The sequence below is a fragment of the Cynocephalus volans genome, chromosome 15, assembly GCF_027409185.1.
Source record: "Cynocephalus volans isolate mCynVol1 chromosome 15, mCynVol1.pri, whole genome shotgun sequence".
Classification (NCBI taxonomy): Eukaryota; Metazoa; Chordata; class Mammalia; order Dermoptera; family Cynocephalidae; genus Cynocephalus; species Cynocephalus volans.
Window position 1 is genome coordinate 85,992,618 of NC_084474.1, and position 19,004 is coordinate 86,011,621.

The window sequence follows — 19,004 nt, forward strand, 5'->3', positions numbered from 1 at the left end:
TTCCCCATCCCTTTCAACTTGTCTCAGCTGATTCCTTTTCTGGAGTTTTCTGGGCTTGGATACAAAACTGCAAAGCAGTCCTGCCCCAGATAACATCTGTTACCAAGTCAAAGAGAATCCACTCCAGAAGGCCAGCACCTCCCTGGGATGCCTGCCGCTGGCTTGCATCTGGGTCTTGGTTTTCTCCTAACCCCATGTGAGAATCTCCCAGGTACTGTCTTTGTTTCCTGCCCATCTCCCTCACCAGACGTCTCCTTTGGAGGACAAGGCACCATGCCTCATTCATCTTTGTCTCCCTGGTGCCTGGCATGGCACCTGACACGTGGTAGGAGATCAGTCAAAGGCAGTGAACCATCCCGTCCTTCCTCTCTCTTTCTTCCTCTTCCAACTAATACCCTCGCCCAACTTCCAGGCATCTTTGTGCTCTGTTCCTCAGAGATTTGGGAACTTCTGCTTTTGACAAGAAACCAGTTTTAAATTGTGTGCCACAGACAGGATTTGATATCATCAAAGAGATAAGTGGGATTGATGCCCCTTCAGTCATGAGCACTTTGCTCAGGGAGAGATATGTGGAGGAAGAGGAGAGAATGTTGCTGGTGCTGTGGAGATTGACAGTGAATGCAGCATGACAGCATTTTCCTCAGAAGTCAAGCTGAGGAAGTTCCTCTCCAACTAGCCACATTCTCTGATTTTTGCATGTCTGAGGCTGTAGAGAAAAGAGGAAGTTTCCACAGAGAAGGCCCAGGGCTGCTCTTTTCCCTGGGAGTCTGGAGATTGAGCTCCCGGAATAAGAAGAGATTGAGGGCCACAAAGTGTCTCTGGCCAATGGAACATGGCAGTGATGTCCTAATAAGGTGTGAGAGGGATACAGGAGTAAGTAAATGCACATAGCTGTGCCTGGCATGAGCGTGGTGCTTAATGTCTGTTGGCTCTTTCGATATACATATCACACTTACCCTGTTAGGTAAGTATTGAACCCCTCCCATAGTTGGAAACTCAGACTCATAGTGGTTGGGTACCTTGCTAACGACCACACAGCTAAGAGGTGCAGCACCACGATTCAGGCAAGGCTTATCAGACTCCAGAGCCCTGTCCACTGTACCAGGCTGCCTAAAAGGTAGATCCTGGTGTCCCCAGATGGGTTCTGACTGTGGGCTGGTGGTATCGTTATGTCTGCAAGCTTTCCCTTCTGGAGCCATGAAGCCCATTTTTGAAGAGTTGAGGAGTTGGAGAGAACTGCCCCAGGGTGCAGCAAGTGACTGCTACTTGGGCTAGCCCAGATGTGGCCATTCTCCTCCAGATCCCTAACAGCAACCTCACCCCATCCCACCCCAAGCACCAGGAGGAGTGGAGAGGAGTCTGGAGGTACCACTCGAGAAAAAGCCGGGGAGACATTGCATGGCCCCCCTAGCAGGAGAGTGGCAGTGGGGCAAATCAGCCTGGGGACTGCGAGGCCCAGACCCACTGGTGCTGTGTCCTGACCACTGGCGTCCTCTCTCTCCCACTCCCGCGTCATGCATGCATTCAGCCTTTTCTTCCCCCTTAATTATTTCTTGAGTGCCTACTTTGAGCCAGGCAGTGCTCTATCTGCAAAATAAATACGAATCCCTGCACCAAACAGCTTCACTGCAGTCACGGGAGGGACAAACCTAAACAACATAAACACGTACAACAGTGTGTCAGTGGTGGAGAAGGCCATGCAGAAAAGCCTAGCGGGGCAGGGGTGCTGAGAGCTGTGCATGGGGTGCAGTTTCATTAGCAGGGTGCCCATGGGTTCATCACGTAACCTCCCACACTGAGCCAGTTTCCTCATGGTGGTAAAGGTCCTGACTTCACGGAACTGCTGTGAAGATCACATCAGATTGTGTGAATAGCAGTGCCCTGCAGGGTGTAAAGAACTAAATGTAAGAGTTTGGCAGGGAAGGCTAAGAGGACAGCCCCTCTGCTTCCTAGCTGTGAGACCCTGGCTAAGTTGCTTAATCCATCTGTGCCTCAGTTTTCTCCTCTGTTAAATGGGATTATATTACCTCTTTTGTAGGGTTGTTGTGAGGATTAAATTAATGTATGTGTTTAGATAGAGTCTGACAAATAACAAATGCCTGTAAATCTTATCTATCACTACTGTTATTTCATGTGCCCGAAGACACTTCATTGACCTAGCCAATTCTCTCTGGAAGTTACTGTAGGGGACAACAAGGATTTTTTCAACCTTCAGCCTGTTTTATTTTTAAAGGAAAATCTGTTAAGTGCCTACCATTGTTCAAGGAACCTGTGTAATATTTGGGGTTGAAATGTTTGTCAAATAAAGAAGGCCTACTTATGTTGGAACAGGGTTTTGTTGTTCTCAGCGACGGAGCCCAGACTGCACAGGTGTTCACACTCTGCTCTGCTCTTTCCCCGACTCCAGCCTTGAACTTCTATCAGGGACGCAGCTTTTCCCAGGGCGATTTGGCTGGCACATCTGCCCTTCTGCAGTCAGGACCCTACGTGCCTCAGTGTGATGCCTTTGGAAGCTGGGAGCATGTGCAGTGCCATGCGAGGACTGGTAAGGGGGACAGGAACCCTCAGGAGGCCGAGGGGCACCCCTGCTTTCTATGCTGGAGGCAAGTGAGCTGGATTCTCGGGTCCTTCTTTGGCAGCTGGCAACAAACTCTTTAGCTTCTCTGGCCTCCAGTGTCTCACCTGTGTAACAGGAGCAGTGACCTTCATCCAGCCTGAAGGTCAAGTGGGAGCTTGGGGCATCAGGATTTAAGGACTGGGACTGTGGGCAATGTTGGGAGCTGACTCAGGGGTTAGACAGGCAACCTTGCTGGCACCACTATGAATGCAAGGAAGTTGTTTATGGTACACTCAGGAGCGAGTCCCCAGTGCACTTCCTGAACTTCTGGCCCGGGTCTCTTTTTTAGGGCGCTGCTGGTGTGTGGATGGGAAGGGAGAGCTCGTCCCTGCATCGCTGACTGCCCGCTCCCCACAGATGCCCCAGTGTAAGTGATGCCCATGGAACTCTCCCACCTGGCCCCCAGTGGCGGGCACTCCAGGCTGGTAGAGCCGGCCAGCGGGGTTACTCAACCGCAGGAGGCTCCGTGGCCCTTCAGAACAGCCCCAATGCAGCCAGTCACGAGTTTCCAAGTCCCCAGGCCTGGAGGCTCGCAGTACCCTTGGCCCTTCTTAACTGGTGCTCCCAGTTCCCAGGTGAAAGAAACAGCTGACAGCAGCGAGGGAGCCTGGTTCTCCTCCCACCTGCACTTGCTCCCTGGCAGCTTCAGCCACTCCTGCAGTTTCAACACCCACCTCCCATCTGTACCTCCAGCCCACAACCCTCTCCTGAGGTTCTGCCCTGTGTGGTCAATGGCCCACCTGACATCTCAAAGCTGGCACGTCCCGTGTACCTCTGTCCTTGAACTTCAGCCTGCTTCTCCTCTGAGAGAAGAAGCAGTTCTGGCTCTCTGTGGTGGGCATCTCCATGCATGGCTCTGAAAGTAGGGGTCAGCCTGGGCTCCCCACTTCCCTTTGCCAGTCCATTAAGAGCATCCCTGTCTCTCCCATAGGCCCCACGACCTGTGAGAAATATCAAGCCAGTGGGCTGCTTTCCAGTTGGAAACAGGCTGGATCCCAGGAAAACCCATCCCCCAAAGACCTGTTCATCCCAACCTGCCTAGAGGTAAGGCTCTGAATATCCAGGAAGGGTGTGAGAAGGGGAAGCCAGAACTTGCCCTGTCTGGTTGAAGATAATTTTTCTAGTTTTTGGTACATTTAGATTAGCTAAAAACTCACAGTGAATTTTCAACCTGCAGGTTTGTCCTGGGCCTGGTAGGCCCTGGCTGTGACCTTGCTCAACTTACTTGGTCTCTGGGCTCCAGTTGGTTTTCTTAAATCATAAGATCAGGCTGTATTTTTGTCCTATCTTGGGCTAGGGTTATTTTAAGGCTCCAAGGAAATATCTTTCATGAAAACTGTTTGGAGAATAATTGACATACAGTTGCTACCATGTTTTTCCCAAAGTCATCTTGGCTGGGTCACTAAGCTCACCCTGTCTCAGGTTCCCAACATAAGTGGATGATATCATATCGCCCTCCCCAGCTCCCTGGATGATTGTAATGATTCAGTGAAGTACTGAGGTAAAAGCTCCTAGAGAAAGGATTTATGCCTGGAATCTTAACCTCTTAATTGCTAAGTGATAGAAGTCTCTGGGCCTCAGTTTCCTTTCTCTAAAATAGGGATGATAGAAATACCACCACCTGCTCTGCTCTGCTCTGCTCCTGGGGGCTTTATGAAAAGCAGATAAAATCAGCAATGAATATGCTCACGGAACTATAAAGTGCTGAGCAAAAGTTTCCTTATTGTTTGGTGGAAGAAACATGAACCCCAATTATGATTAGACAAATTAGCCAGTTTTTAGACAAATTAACCAGTATTATTGAGTCTTTTATCTTGGCTGACAACCACCTACTGTTGAAATACAAACCTACCCCATTGTCCTGGTCACCAATGCTCCCTCCTGGAGAAGGAGAGGTAGAAACCACAGCTTCTGAGGGAGGGAAAAGTGATTCCAGAACAGGGCCTGGGGGCTCTGATTGCGTGGTTCTCAGGCTGGCTTCTGTGGGGGACCCTAGTGCCAGGAGACAGCCCCTAAGACTCCCACTGCCCAAACCCAATGCTTAAGTCATTGGCCCAACTTACCAGGAAAAATCAATTTCACAGCTAGAATATTCCCAATTTTAAGTCTTTATCCCAGAAAAAATTCTTTGCTTGGGTTTGAATCTCACCTCCATAGCCTACAAGCTGTGTGATCAGAGGCACATCACCACCTCTCTGGGCCTGTCTGTGTGATGAGGACAGGCAGGTCCCTGCCTCCTGAGGTACTGTGTGAACTGAATGACACACTCGGGGTGGGGGTGATTAGCATGGGGTGAGCCCCACAGTCATGTTCTCTGCAAATATTGGATGTTGTTATTATTGTCACTGCTCCTCTGTGGACAAGGCACGGCAGATTATAAAATGAGCAAGTGGTAAACAAGCACTAAAGGAAACACTTGGCAGCGGCCGGGAAGCTCCAGCCACTGCCTTTCTCCGGCATCCCTGCTGTGCTTCTCATGTTCTGTTACCATCGTAGGAGAGGACGTTTCCTACCACCAAAAACATTTGGAGAAGGGACATGCTCAAGGATCAATCTAGTCCCTTCCTTGTTTTCTAGATGGAGAAACTGAGGCCAGAGAGTTGAAGTGGCATGCCAGCCCTCCCCAGCTAGCCTGGGACAGGACAGAAAGGGAGGCACTGTCACCGATGGGATTCTATTCTTTGGGACCTGGCCAGACACTGGGTTCAGTTAGCCGCCTTGTACTGTTTCTTTGTTTCCTGTTATGGCTGCTTAGGGCCTTCTCCTAGGGCTGCTTGTTGAAATCATTTCTGGAATTGGTTGGGTTGGTTCAGGAGAGTGGCAAGGTTTTGGGGCTGGATGGGTTTGGGTCCTGGCCTAGACCTGCCACTCACCAGCTGTGGGGTGCTGCTTTGTTACTTTCCCTCTCTGAGAGAGCCTTGGTTTCCCCCACCCTAAAATGGGGTAACCGTGGTCCTTGCCATCAATTCCAATAGCGTATGTGAGGGTTGGAAACAGGGTAGCACTTCTCTACCTGTGCCCCTCCCCCACCTCTCTTCAGAGACGCCATCACCGGTCATCACCTGTTGCTCTGGAAGGGAAATTCTTTACATCCACACAACGACAGGTCAGCAGCAAAAGCATCTACCTTTGACGGCTGACATGACCTGGGCTTTGTCTCAGACAGGAGAGTTTGCCCCGCTGCAGGCTTCGGGGGCCGGTGCCTGGTGCCTGGACGCGGCATCAGGAGAAGCGATACTGCCTGGTACCAACCTCAGCGCCCAGTGTGAGTAGCTGCCCCTCCCTCCATCGCCCCCCAGCCCCTTCCAGGTGAGCACTGGGGGTAGAGTCCTGAGGGCTGCCTTCACGTCCCAGCTCTGCTGCTTGCATAGCTGTGAGGCACAGCCACTGACCTCCCTGTGCCTCAGTTTTCCCATTTATAACATGGGGGCAATAATCCCCTGGCTCAGCAGGTTCTGGGAGGAGCAAATGCACAGGGAGCTGGCTGTGCTTTGTGACTGAAGAGCACCTGCCGAGTCTCATCCCTGTAAAGAGGAACTGGCGCTTTGGGAGGTGACCAGCTGGCCCTGGGCCTCTATCTGGCCCTGTAATCTGCTCCGACAGGGGAGCTCAGGAGATGTCCCTAAAGAGCAAGTGCTGATGTCTCCCGTCTGCCTGAAAACCACGAAGCTCCTCCCATCATCTGCAGGGCCGGGCTCAGCTCCGCAGCATGGCTCAGGGCCTGCGCATCTGCGTCCGGGGTGTCTTCTCCAGCTTCTCTTGCTTCTCCATCGCTCTTGCTGCAAGATCCAGTTGTAATGAACGCTGGTCAGACTTTTAAAAAAGGCGGGCGCTGTCTTCCCTGGGGCCTTCACCGTATGGCTCTGCTGTCTCCATCCCCTCCCCCTCCTACCTCCCTAGTTCTTATCAGACCACACACCAGTCCCCCCAGGAAGCCTTCACTGGCCTCTCTTCCATGACTCAGCTCAGGGAACCCCTGTGGCTCCTGAATCACTCTCTTGTTGCTCTTATCTTGCTGAACTACATTTGCTTACTTACTGGTTAAAACTCCTCTAAGACTCTAAGCTCCTTGAGGGCAGGCAGTGGAGGTGGAGAGAGTACAGAGCAAGGCCCAGGCTTTGCCCTGCTCTGCTTCAGCATCCCAGTGGGGAGGCAGCCCCTGGAAGGCCCTGCAGGCGGGTTGGCAGCAGTGGCGGGAGGGCTGTGGCAGCTATGCGAGCAGATGGCGCCTGACCCATCTGGCTCGTCTCTGTGTCAAGGCCCAAGCTTCTGCGATGTGCTCAAGAGTGGAGTCCTCTCCAGGAGAGTGGGCCCAGGCTATACCCCGGACTGCAGGGCAGAGGACGGGGGCTTTTCCCCAATGCAGTGCGACCCAGCCCAGAGCAGCTGCTGGTGTGTCACAGACAGAGGAGAGGAGGTGCCCGGGACCCGTGTGGCCGATAGCCAGCCTTCCTGTGAGCGTAAGTCAGGATCCCCCAGAGGGCCCGAGGGGACGCACATCTCTTCCTTTCCCCAGGCAGGGTGGGGTTCCAAAGAAGCAGGACCGTGGGGGTGGGAGGGAGACAGGAAGTGCAGGAGGCATGTAGTTGTGATTGATTCCCTTGATTTTGAAATTTGTGTCTACTTCCTAAAAATGCTCAGCCTGGGGAACTGAAATCAGGAAGAGCCTGGCCAGGAATTTCCAGAGCTAGCATCTCAGGAAGGGCTGGCGCTGGCCTGCTGAGGAGTCCTGGGTCTCAGTCTTCCTATCGCTGAGTGGGGAGAAGGGGCCTGAGCACAGGATCTCAGTGCAGATGGTTCCCTCCCTCCTGGGTGTTTCAGGAGTTTGTGGAGATGTTGACCTGTTATTTCTTATTTCTGGTTGAAAAGTTGTATAAATGTCAAAGATTGAAATATGCATCCTGTGAATATATATTAGAATATTGACATATGTTATTAAATATTAAAATGTATTATTTAATTATAAATTATCTCTTGTAAGTATTTCTCCTACACACTCAAGTCACAGGACATTACAGACGTTTTTCAAATGTCTATGAAGAGGTAGGTTAGACAATTCATAAATTTCATTTCAGGACAGGAAATGGAGACATTACAAAATATTTATTATAAATTGGGATGGCGGGCCTGGCAGGGTTAAGAAATACTGTAGCTTTGCCACAATGTCTATGGCGATAGCGGGGACTAGAGGAGACGTGGGAGGGAAGGGCAGGGGCTGAGGCACAAATGCAGGAGCCTGGCGGAGGCCTCACGAGCAGCTGAGCAGAAGATGAGGACTGTGTAAATGAGGGGGCGGCAGTGGGGACGGAGAGACGTTGAGCAGGTGAAGCCACAGCCTTTGCTGATCTAGGGCAGAGGAGATGGGGCTGCGTAGGAAGGCAGTCAAGCTTCTAACTTGGGACAACTGGGTGTCTGGAGGTGCCACTCTTTGTGGCCTGGGCAGCAGCTGCTGACGTCAAGCTTGTTCACATGAGCTTTGAGGTGGAGAGACTAGTTGGTCATTTGTTGGACTTAGAGATGGGAAGAAGCTAAAGGGAGCCTGAGCTGGAGGTGAAGCTATGAGAATCATCCTTGCTTAGGTGTCTGCTAAAACTAAGAGAGGACTGGTCTTTCCAAGAAGAGGGCAGGGAGGGAGGGGAGCAGGCCCGGGCCCGGGGAAGGGAAGAATGGAAGGGCCTGTGTCACTAGAAGGGAGCCCACAGGCAGGGGCACTTGGCTCTCCCGAGTGCCGGCTGATGCCCACTGCAGCTCCTCTTTCCTTTTCCTAGGCCCGCAGTGCCCACTGCCCTTCGACATGTTGGGTGTGGTTAATGGAGCAGTCCTGTGTGCGACAGCCTCTGGCCCAGGGGGGACTGCCATCCAGCAGTGCCAGCTTCTGTGCCGCCAGGGCCATCAGAGCGCATTCCTGCCGGGGCCACTGGTGTGCAGCCTCGAGAGGAGACGCTGGGAGTCACAGCCGCCTCAGCCCCGTGCCTGCCAGCGTGAGTGGCCTTGGGATGTCTGTCCTGCACCGGCCCCTCTCAGGGCTGAGGCTGAGCATGCGAATGGGGATGCGAGGCTGCTTCATTCCCACCTCCCAAATGTAGCATATTCATGGCAAGCTGGGTGGCACCCAGAAAGGGAACAGGACCTCACATAGCATTTTCTTCTGGAAGGAGCAGGTGTGCTTCCTGGACCCCTGGAGTTAGGCTTTATTTTTGGCCTATCTGCAGGCATCTGCTTCCTAGGAGAATTGCCATTTCCTGGGATATGTTAGATTCAGGACAATTATTTAGCAGGTAGGTGCTCCAAAAACTGTATTGGTGACAATAGTGTTCACATGCGCAGAGCTGCTCGTCCAGGCTGTGAGAGTGACCTGCCCACCAGCCTCTCCCGGGGTCCACCTGGACTTCCAGGGCTAATGCCTGGAGAGCAGGGGGCTGGATCCTGCTCCAGGTGGGATGTCAGATCTGACTGCTGGGCCCTGGGCCGTGTTTAAACATTGGTGCTCATTTACAGTGCTCTGTGTAGAACTACATTCTCCTGCTCTCACGCCGAATGCCTTGACTCATGCACATGGCTGTGTGGTAACACCAGGATCTGACCTCGTCTGCCTTTGTAAAGGCCATCTGTGGTTACTCAGTGTTTTAGTCCGTTTTTTGTTGCTATAACAGAGTACCTGAAACTGGGTAATTTATAAAGAAGAGAGGTTTATTTGGCTTACGATTCTGGGACAGCTGCATCTGGCACGGGCCTCAGGCTGCTTCTACTCATGGCGGAAAGTGGCAGGCTGCCAGCGGGTTCAAGCAGATCACATGGTGAGAGGAAGCAAGAGAGAGAGAGAGAAGGTGCCAGGGTCTTTTTAAGCAACGAGCTCTCGCGGGAACTAATAGAGCAAGAACTCACTCATTAATCCCCCCTCCCCCAGGGAGAGCATTAATCCATTCGTGAGGGATCCGCCCCCATGACTCAATCAGTTTCCAACACTGCCACATTGGGGATCAGATTTCCACACGAGTTTTGGAGGGGACAACACACCCAAACTCCATCACTCAGTCAGACAGTGAAGGGACAGCTGAGACCTAGTACTCAGTCCAACCGGTGCAGTGAGAGGGGTGTCTGGGAGAGAGGCCCAGATCCTGGGGCTGACTGTCATAAAGCTCTGGGTGGCTGCCAATGTGTCAAGGACACTATCTGCTGTAAAGCACTCTGGAATACAGAGGGCCCCCATCCAGAAGAAGTTCGAAATGTGATTTGGACAAATTAGTGACCTGTTACTTTGACTGTGACAGGGTGGAATAAGATGAAATCAAGACCAGGCTGGTCGCAGTTGAATCTAGAGCAACGGACTTCAGGAGAAGAGAGGCATGAGTCAGCCTCAGAAGCTGAATATGGGGCTGCTGTGTATGACTGTGTAGGTTGTGCACTGACCAACCTTAGAGGATGTCATTCACATCGTCTATGGTGACTGTTCTTAATCTGCAAAACCACGTGGAGCCGCCCTGTTTCTATGCAAGATAGTAAGAAAGATTTTCCAAGAAGACTGTCCAGGACCCCAGAAGGTAGAGCATCCTGGTTTAGTGGCTGAAGCAGGACTGAGCTTGCTGTGAGGGCTCTAAGTAATTTGAGAGACAAGTTGTTATGCTAGGAAGCATTTAGTTTCTGAGGATGACAATGCAAAATGGCAGTGCTTGTGTGTTCTGGGCTAAATGAGGAAGGGTTATTTTTGCAGAGGAAAAACCAAAAAGAAAAGAAAAGAATCCCACAGGTCTGTCACCTCTGTCTGCTGACCTTTGGTGCTTACCTGCAGGACCCCAGCCGTGGCAGACCATCCAGGCCCAAGGGCACTTCCAGCTGCAGCTACCGCCGGGCAAGATGTGCAGTGCCGACTATGCAGGCCTGCTGTGGGCTTTCCAGGTCTTCATATTGGATGAGCTGACAGCCCGCGGCTTCTGCCAGATCCAGGTATGCGCCTAGCTTCCCCACAGAGTCACCGTGTCAGAACCTCAGGGAGCAAAGGAACCTATGGATCAGATTCAACCCTCACTCATTTTACCAATGGGTAAACTGAGGCTCAGAAATGGAAAGTAACTAGCCAAGGTGAATTACGTAGCAGTGGAGGTGGAATCCATACCCGTCTCATCACGGCCATTCTTTCTACATAAAGATGTCCAATTGTGTACTGAGCACTTACTATGTCCTGTGGCATAAATTAGCTAATACCGTCCTCATATGGACCCTATTATTATTACCATTTTGTAGATGAAGAAAATGAAGACCAGAGAGCTAAAATAATTGGCCCAGAGCCACATAGCTAAGAAACGGTGGAGCCAGGCTCATGTATCCCTCTGTGAGCTATGTGGCCAGGGCAGTTTATTTAACTTCTCTGAACCTCATTTTCCTCAGGTGCAAAAAAGGCATCTCTAACGCCACCTCTCTTGATGTAGGGTTGATTGAGGATTAAAGGAAACACAAGCCAAGTTCTGGCTCCCGGGGCGAGCTCCACAAAACTGGCCTCCACTCTATGTTCTTGAACTGAAAGCCTCCGTCTCCATGTAGGTGAAGATTTTTGGGACCTCGGTTTCCATTCCTGTCTGCAACAACTCCTCCGTGCAGGTGGGGTGCCTGACCACGGAGCGCTTAGGAGTGAATGTCACGTGGAAATCACGGCTGGAGGACATCCCAGTGGCCTCTCTTCCTGATTTGTATGACATTGGTATGTTTTTCTGCAACCGTGTTTTGAAGCAGCTACACAGCCTCTGTGAGTCTCAGTTTCCTCATCTGTCCAGTGGAGCTAGTGAAGCCCCTGATGTCCTCCTGTGCGGATGTAGCAAGCGAGTTGTGTGCCTGGCCCGCAAGTGGAGCTAATTATTAAAGCGTAGATGAGAATCAATCTAGTTCTGGTCAATAGCTTACTAGAGTTAACGTCCACAACAAAGGGCCTGATGGTGCTTTTGTGAACATCTTCTAAGAGTAGGGTAAGGGAGTTTTCCCTGGTTTATAACTTATGTCCCACCTACTTCCAATTATCAGACATCTCAGAGCACTCACAACATATAAAATAGGGCAGCTACGATAGGGATGAATCAAGGAGTAGAAAGATTTAAGAGGAGCAGAATGGATTTTATAATAGCTAATATGAGCATGTGCCATGTTTAACTCTGAGTTTTCTGGCAGGGTAAGAAATAATCCATAAAGTGGGAGGCAGAAAGTGGGAGGCAGCTCCATTCTTTCTTCTACCATGCAGGGGCCAAACACCCAGGGTCAGGACGAGCTGGAGCTTGCCCTCTATTCTATGGGGGAAATTTCTGGAAAACATTGCCAGGATATAACCCCGGGGGCAGACTACATCTCTGTCACTCTCCAGTCCTCATGGCAACAATCTGTTGTATTAGTCAGGGTTCTCCAGAGAGACAGAATCAATAGGATATGTTATAATTATATGAGAGGGATTTTATTAGGGGAATTAGCTCACTTGACTAGAAAGAAAAGTCCCACGATAGGCCGTCTATAAACTGGATGCCGTAGCATGGCTCAGTCCAAGTCCAAAGGCCTTAAAACCAGGGAAGCTGATGGTGTCCTTGGTGTAAGTTCTGGAACCCAAAAGCTGAAGAGTCTCGAGCTCTGATATCCATGGACAGGAGAGAAGAGTGTATCCCAGCTCCAGCAGGTAGAGAGAGCTTCACCTCTTTCCTCTGTCTTTTGTTCTCTCCGGACCCCCAGCGGATTGGATGGTTCCCACCCACACTAGGGTGGGTCTTTCCCACCCAGGCCACTCAGACTCTCATACTAGTCTCTGCTGGAAACACCCTCATGGACACACCAAAAAAGAGAGGTTTACCATGTTTCTCAGCATTCCTTCATCTAACCTAGTTGACACCTAGAATTCACCTTCACGTCTGTGTAATAGGAATCCCCCACCCCCCCGACAGCATTATGGATGAGTGTTGCCCTTTTGTCTTCCTCCAGAGAGAGCCTGAATAATCTGGGTATGTCTGAAGCTGCAAAAGCATGAGATGTTCATGACTGGCTTCTATGGTGAGACAGTGATGACTGTGGTTTCAGGCCATGGCTGGTCTTACGGTAGCCTGTTGTCTCATGAACGTTTGCTGCAAGCGGGGATCCACCCAGGCTCCTGACGGGATGTTCATCTACTTTCATCCTAGAGAAGATGAGTGTATATAGCTGGACAGCTGGAGGCTTCTCTGTTCAGCCAAGCACTGAGGCAGAAGGCCACTCTGCCTCCTGACGTCCTCGCCTTCCCTATGAGTGGCCTCTTCACACATGTTCTCTCCCAGGATCTTCACTAGCTACAAGAGAGGCATTCCTGGGCCATTTTACAGAGGGGGAAATTGAGGCTCAGAGGGGTTCAGTGCCTTGTCAAAAGTTGAGGAGGATGAGTATTTGGACAGTGAACCTTGGATTAGTGGCTGAAGACATGATATTCTGTACCAATGTGGGTCACATTGGTGCCATCAAATGACAGAAGCCAAGAGACCTGGGTTGGAGTCTTACTTGTGCTTCTGACTCCTATGTGACCTTGGCCTAGTCAATCCCCTTCTCTGGGCCTCAGTTTCTCCCTCTATAAAATAAGGCACCAGGTGATGCCTATGTCTCCTTTCAGCCAGAACGTTCTAGGTGGCTCTTCCTCCTCAACCCCCCTGCCCTTGCAGAGAACAGTGAGATGACCTCTGCCTTGTCCTGTGTCTTACAGAGAGGGCCTTTGTGGGCAAGGATCTCCTGGGACGCTTCACAGATCTCATCCAAAGTGGCATGTTCCGACTTCATCTGGATTCTAAGATGTTCCCAGCAGATACCTCCATCAGCTTCCTCCAAGGGGACCACTTTGGCACCTCTCCCAGGACACGATTTGGGTGCTTGGAAGGATTTCACCGAGTCATGACCAGCAGCAACGCCAGTCAGGACACACTGGGTTGCGGTAAGTCCACACCTCTCCTCTGCTATTATGGAGCCACATGAGGCTTGGGGAAAGGCCACCAGAGCTCTGGAGAGAGGCTACTCTGTACACACAGAGCAGAGAATCATCCATTTATTTGGTCAGCACAAGTTTTCAGTCACCCACTGTGCACGGCCATGTGGTCTTTACTCACTAGATGGCACGGCAGAAGGAAGAACCCGATGTTCGATGTTACCCTTTCTGCTAGTTCTCGGCAGGCTGGGATCCCGGGTCCTGGGCTGCACTTTTTTTGTGAAGAAGGCTGATGTACACCCTTTGTCCTGGGTGGACAGTTCTTAGGCCAGTTATGGCAGCTTGTTACTCACCACAATTCCCAAATGGCCACTTATCAGTCCAGGCCTTTATGACTCAGAGAAAGCAGTTCTTGGTGGCGGTTTACTTGGGCTGAACTTGCCCTTGCCAATGAGTGGCTTTGGAGGTCATTTTCACTGGAATGCCCCTGCAGATTCCTTGAATGAAAGCTATGTTGGCTTCCTATTGCTACTATAACAAACTGAGTGGCTTAAAACAACACAAATTTATTCTCTCACAGTTCTGTAGGTTTAAATTCTGACAGAGGTCTCACTGGGCTAAAATCAAGGTGTCGGCACGGCTGCATTCCTCGTGGAGGCCTGGGGGTGGGGGACAGGGATCTCTTTCTTGCCTTTTCCAGTTTCTAGAGGTTTCCCACATTTCTTGGCTGGTAGCTTCTTTTTATCCTTCGTTGTCGAAGCCAGTAATGTTGTAGTTCTCTGACCCCTTTTCCCTGGTCATGTGTTTCTCTTCTAAGGACCTTGTAATTACACCCAGCTGGAGAAACCAGGACACTTCCATTTTAAGGTCAGCTGACTAGTGACCTTAATTCCATCTGCAACCTTAATTCCCCTTTGCCATGTAACCTAACATACTCCCAGGTTCCAGGCATGAGGACGTGGACATCTGGGTGGGTGGGCACTATTCTGTCTACCTCTGAAGCTTTGAGGGTCTCATGATGAGAAGCTATCTTTGTGTGTAGAGTGAGACAAAAAGGCATTTTATCGAGCTAAGATAGAGAAGATGTTTCTCTGTTATTTATATTTTTTCCGTTATTTATATTGGTTGCAACACAAAAGCTGCATGGCCTATTCTTTTCTGAAATCCACGCCAAATTCTAAATTCCATACTGGATTTAAGATGCAGCTAAATCTTAACACAAAAAACAGAAACACAACCACTGCCCACTACTATTTACAGAGGAGTTTGCCATTTACATCGCACCTTAGCAAATACTTACCTCTCACAATAGCCCCTCGTGGCAGGTCATTTCCCCATTTAATAGATGAAGAAGCTGAGGCTAGATTAAATGAGACTGTGCATCCACAGTGCCCAGAGCGGGGCTGACTCATGGGAGGGACTCAAGTTCACCTAACCCATTATCAGTGGGTAGGTAACCCCGGATCCTCTGGGGCCAGACCGCATGGTCTTTCCTTCCACCTCACCATAGCAGCCCAAACAAAGAGAACAGGAAGTGGGGGCAAGAGTGGATGGTGCCGCTTGCCAGGGTGGGTGGAACAGGGTCGCAGACAGAGAGCCACACAGAGAACACCTACATTGTGTGCTCAGACGTGAAGAGCCCGGGCTCTACCTCCAGACACTGAACTAGTAGGATATGTGTGTGCATGGATGTTTGTGGAGTGTGGATGTGTATGTGTATGTTGAGGGTGTACGTTTGCAAGTCTGACTGTGTGCATGTGTGTGGTGTGTGTACGTGTGGACACATGTATATATGTATATGTGTGCACATGTATGTGTGTGCATATGTGTATGCTGTGGGTACGGGGGCTGGGGGTGGGAGAACTGCAGGAGTCTGCTTTTATAGCTTCTCCAGGTGGAGTCACAAGGGGGTCTAGAAGCAGGGTGGGGAGAGTCACTGGCCTCAGGTGTGCCCTCTGGAGGGAGCTGGGAGCTAAGAGGCAAAGCAACAAGAGATGCAGATGATAGAGGTCAAAGGGCAGGGTGGAGAACCTGTGCTGACTCTGCCTTTAAGGAAGTCCTATCCCCTCCTGGGGGTCCTCCTTTCCACACCCCCTAGCCCCCCAACACACACAGGTGAAAAAAAGGAGCCAGACCAGAAATCTGATCCCAAGTTTTCTTCTAGGGAACTCAAGTATTAGTTCCTGTCAACTGGAAATGAGAGGGGGAAGCTTAGCTCAGGGCAGGGAAGGTTTTGCCTGAAGAGGGAAGCCCTGTGTGTGTCACTGTGGGGCTTGGGAATCAGCAGCTGGCATCAGGGTGGCCAGGGCTTCGGGGGGCTCTTGTGGGGGGCATAGGGTCGGGCCTGGGAAGTGGCTGCATAAAAGATTTGCCTGGATATGCTTGCTCTAGGACAGGGGTTGGCAAAGTTTTTCTGTAAAGGGCCAGACAGCAAATATTTCAGGCTTTGTAGGCCGTATGGTCTCTGTCTCAATGACTTAACTCAGCCATTGTAGGAAGAAAAATGTGCCTGTGTTCCAATAAACTTGATTTACCAAAACAGAAGGTGAGCTGAATTTGGCTCACAGGCTGTAATTCGCCTATTCTTGCTCTAGATAAAACTACATTCTGCTTTCAGCTGCCGTAGCCTTTTACTGACTCAACCACATCATTCAGCTCCCCTCCACCCCCCACCTTACTCCAAATGGTTAGAAAAGTCTAGACTGAAAGTCACAAAAGCAGTACCAAAAGCCTTGGGTTTTCTCCACTATCAATGATAATTTCTGTCCCTTGTTGAGTTGCTGATTCAAGTGGGGCCTTGCTAGCATTTTTCTGTTCAGAGAGTCAGGTATTATTAAGCCCATATTATGAATGAGGAAACCAAGGGCATATAGCTGTGTATAGTGTCAGGACATTACTCTTTGAAGTCATGCGGACCTGGGCTGGAGTCCTGGCTCCAACACTTTCTCATTGTGGGATCCTGGGAAAGTCACCAAGCCCCACTAGGCATAATCTGAAAAATAGGGGTAGTAATATCTACTTCATGGGTTTATGGTTTAGATAGTATAGAATTGATACAAAGAACACAGCACCTGGCACACAGAGAACTCTCAATGAAGGATTGTGGTGTTAATTGGCAGTGTTGAGATTTACACTTAGCTCTGCCTGCCTCCAAGTTCTTTGTTCTGTCTTCTGCATCACACATCTCCCTTCTCAACAAGAGGGTTCTTAGTGAAATCACACCCTCCAATTCTTGTATCTATTCTTCTTGGCTCTTTTCCTTCTTAAACACATCTGGGACACAGCTGTAAAGTTACAAGGCAGAGCATTGTCCTGTGGCGATGAGGCAGGGTTGCTGTGTGTCACTTCAGGGGGGCTAATCTGGACGGCCTCCTTGGAGGGCAGTGACTCAGGGGGCTGGTGGGAATACCCATTCCCCATGACTCAGGTAGGTGTGGCAGCCTTGATCTGGGGAGCTGGGTACTGCCAGGAGCTGAGGCCTTGCTGGCAGTTCTGATAGGTCAGTTTTGTTCACCCTTTCGCCCAAAGATAGTTATATGGCTTCCTCTTGGAATCACCTGCTTCCAGCCTTTAAAGCAGATCAGTTTATTAAGAGGAAACCCAGAGAATTGTTTGGATTTTCTATTTCCATTCTGAATGGCATTAACTTTCACTCATTCAATGTAAATTCCTATAATAGAGCCAGTTCCCTAAGGATTTTTTTCTGAAGTAATATGCTATGTCTTGTCTTCCTTCCTTCCTTCCCTCCTTTGCTCCCTCCCTCTTTCCTTCCATCCATTAATCTATCCATCCATCTATCTATCCATTTATTCATCCATCCATACAGTCATCCATCCATCCATCCATCCATCCATGCTTTTGAAATACAATTATTTATCAAACACCATGTTATGTGCTCAGGGAAGCAAAAGACATAGCTCCACTTTCAAGGAACTTGCAGTCTACTTGGGGAGAGGTAGGTGAAGAGACAGCTAGAACATCATGTCAAAAGTCTTCACATCCTATCAGGGAAGTCAGGGAGGACTTACTGGGCAGCAAATGCTGCATGAGGTCTTGAAAGGTGAGTAGGAATTGCTGCTCAGACAAGAGCAGACAGGAGGTGGTGTGTGTGTGCACGTGCTTGGGTGCTAAAGTGATAAATTATGAACATTCCAGAAATGGAGATTAGTGCAAAAGCAGAGAATCATGAAGCAGTGTAGCTTTATGAAGACAGTGCCCACGGTTTACACAGCTGAGGAACAGGGTGTTCGAGGAATGTGGAAGGAGCTGGGGCCAGAGAGGTGGGCAGGGACCAGGGCAGGAGAGGCCTTGAGGCACAGCAGCGGGCTTGGGCTGGTAATGGGGCACCATGGAAGAATTTTAGGCTGGAGGGGGACAGGGACAAGTGTGGGCTTGAGCCAACTTCCTAACTGGTGAAAGACCCCTGTGTTTCCTCGCAGATATTTTTCTTCAGCAGAAACGTAGCTTTCACTATTGGGGGGCTGTGGGGAAGGGTTAGCAGGAAGGGTTGCATGATCCCAATGCTTTGTGAAACTTTCAAACTCAAATAGGCCAAATTGTCTCATTTTACAAAAGAAGGAACTTATGCCAAAGGGATTTTCTGAAGATTTCGAAGGAGGAATTGAGTGGAAGGCAGCTCCCAGTTGTGGCAGTGAATTCAATGGTCTTCAGGAAGGGCCCTGTGCTGAGGGACGGATGTCAATAACCCAGCCACGGTCTCATTCTGACTTACAGGAGTGTTCTTTTGGGTGCAAAAGACTCTTGATGTCAGAGATGGAGATAAATGGTGGGAGGAGATGGCATGCACATTCTCTGAGCACAGACAGGAGGCCTGGAACTTACTGGGCTTGCAGCGAAAGTTGGGTCCCAGCTCTCTTCTTTCTGGTCCTTTACCCACACCTCGGGTTTTAGAAGCAGGGCAACTCGGGCTTGCCAAAAAGCTTTTATTTGCTTTTAGCAATGAGTTTGGAGGTGACTTACTTGAAAAAATAGTCACAGTTTTGGGGTTGAAATGCCAGAGATGATCATTAACAACCTGACTAATAGAAGTACTGAAACTCCACTCTCTAAGGGAGGATATTAATTGCTCCAGGCAGACTGGAAAACACACTGTTCAATTTCTAAAATGTGGCTCAAGTTTCTGATTTACTCAGAAATGCCAAGTACATAGGCAGACCAGATATGGTGGTTGCTAAATCAACACTGACTCCGTCCCAGCACGTCCCACTTGTTTGTGCCGACTTCGTCGTCAGAGGGAGGTGGTTGGATTGGTAGGCAAAACAAAGGCTTTGGTTTGGAGGTGAATGAATGGGGTTCAAATTCCACCTCTGTCATATCACTGCTTGGTCAACCTTGACCTTGAAACTCAGTTTTCTCCAGTCTGGGCAACTGGAGATGGGCAGTGGAGATGATACTTTTCTCATTAGGGTTTCGAGTTAACACGTTAAAACGTCTGGCACTGTGCTTTGCATATTCTGT

At 50.0% G+C, this 19,004-nt stretch overlaps 1 protein-coding gene across 1 annotated transcript in view; it reads left to right on the plus strand.

Moving 5' to 3' along the window:
• The window catches only part of TG (thyroglobulin), a 241,191-nt gene that overhangs the window by 26,518 nt on the left and 195,669 nt on the right, over positions 1-19,004 (plus strand). The window contains exons 12-20 of the mRNA XM_063079279.1: positions 2,408-2,545; positions 2,907-2,984; positions 3,549-3,661; positions 5,780-5,882; positions 6,877-7,077; positions 8,386-8,598; positions 10,407-10,561; positions 11,156-11,312; positions 13,311-13,535. Of these exons, the coding sequence (XP_062935349.1) occupies positions 2,408-2,545; positions 2,907-2,984; positions 3,549-3,661; positions 5,780-5,882; positions 6,877-7,077; positions 8,386-8,598; positions 10,407-10,561; positions 11,156-11,312; positions 13,311-13,535 (1,383 nt within the window). The remainder of the gene's footprint in view (positions 1-2,407; positions 2,546-2,906; positions 2,985-3,548; positions 3,662-5,779; positions 5,883-6,876; positions 7,078-8,385; positions 8,599-10,406; positions 10,562-11,155; positions 11,313-13,310; positions 13,536-19,004) is intronic.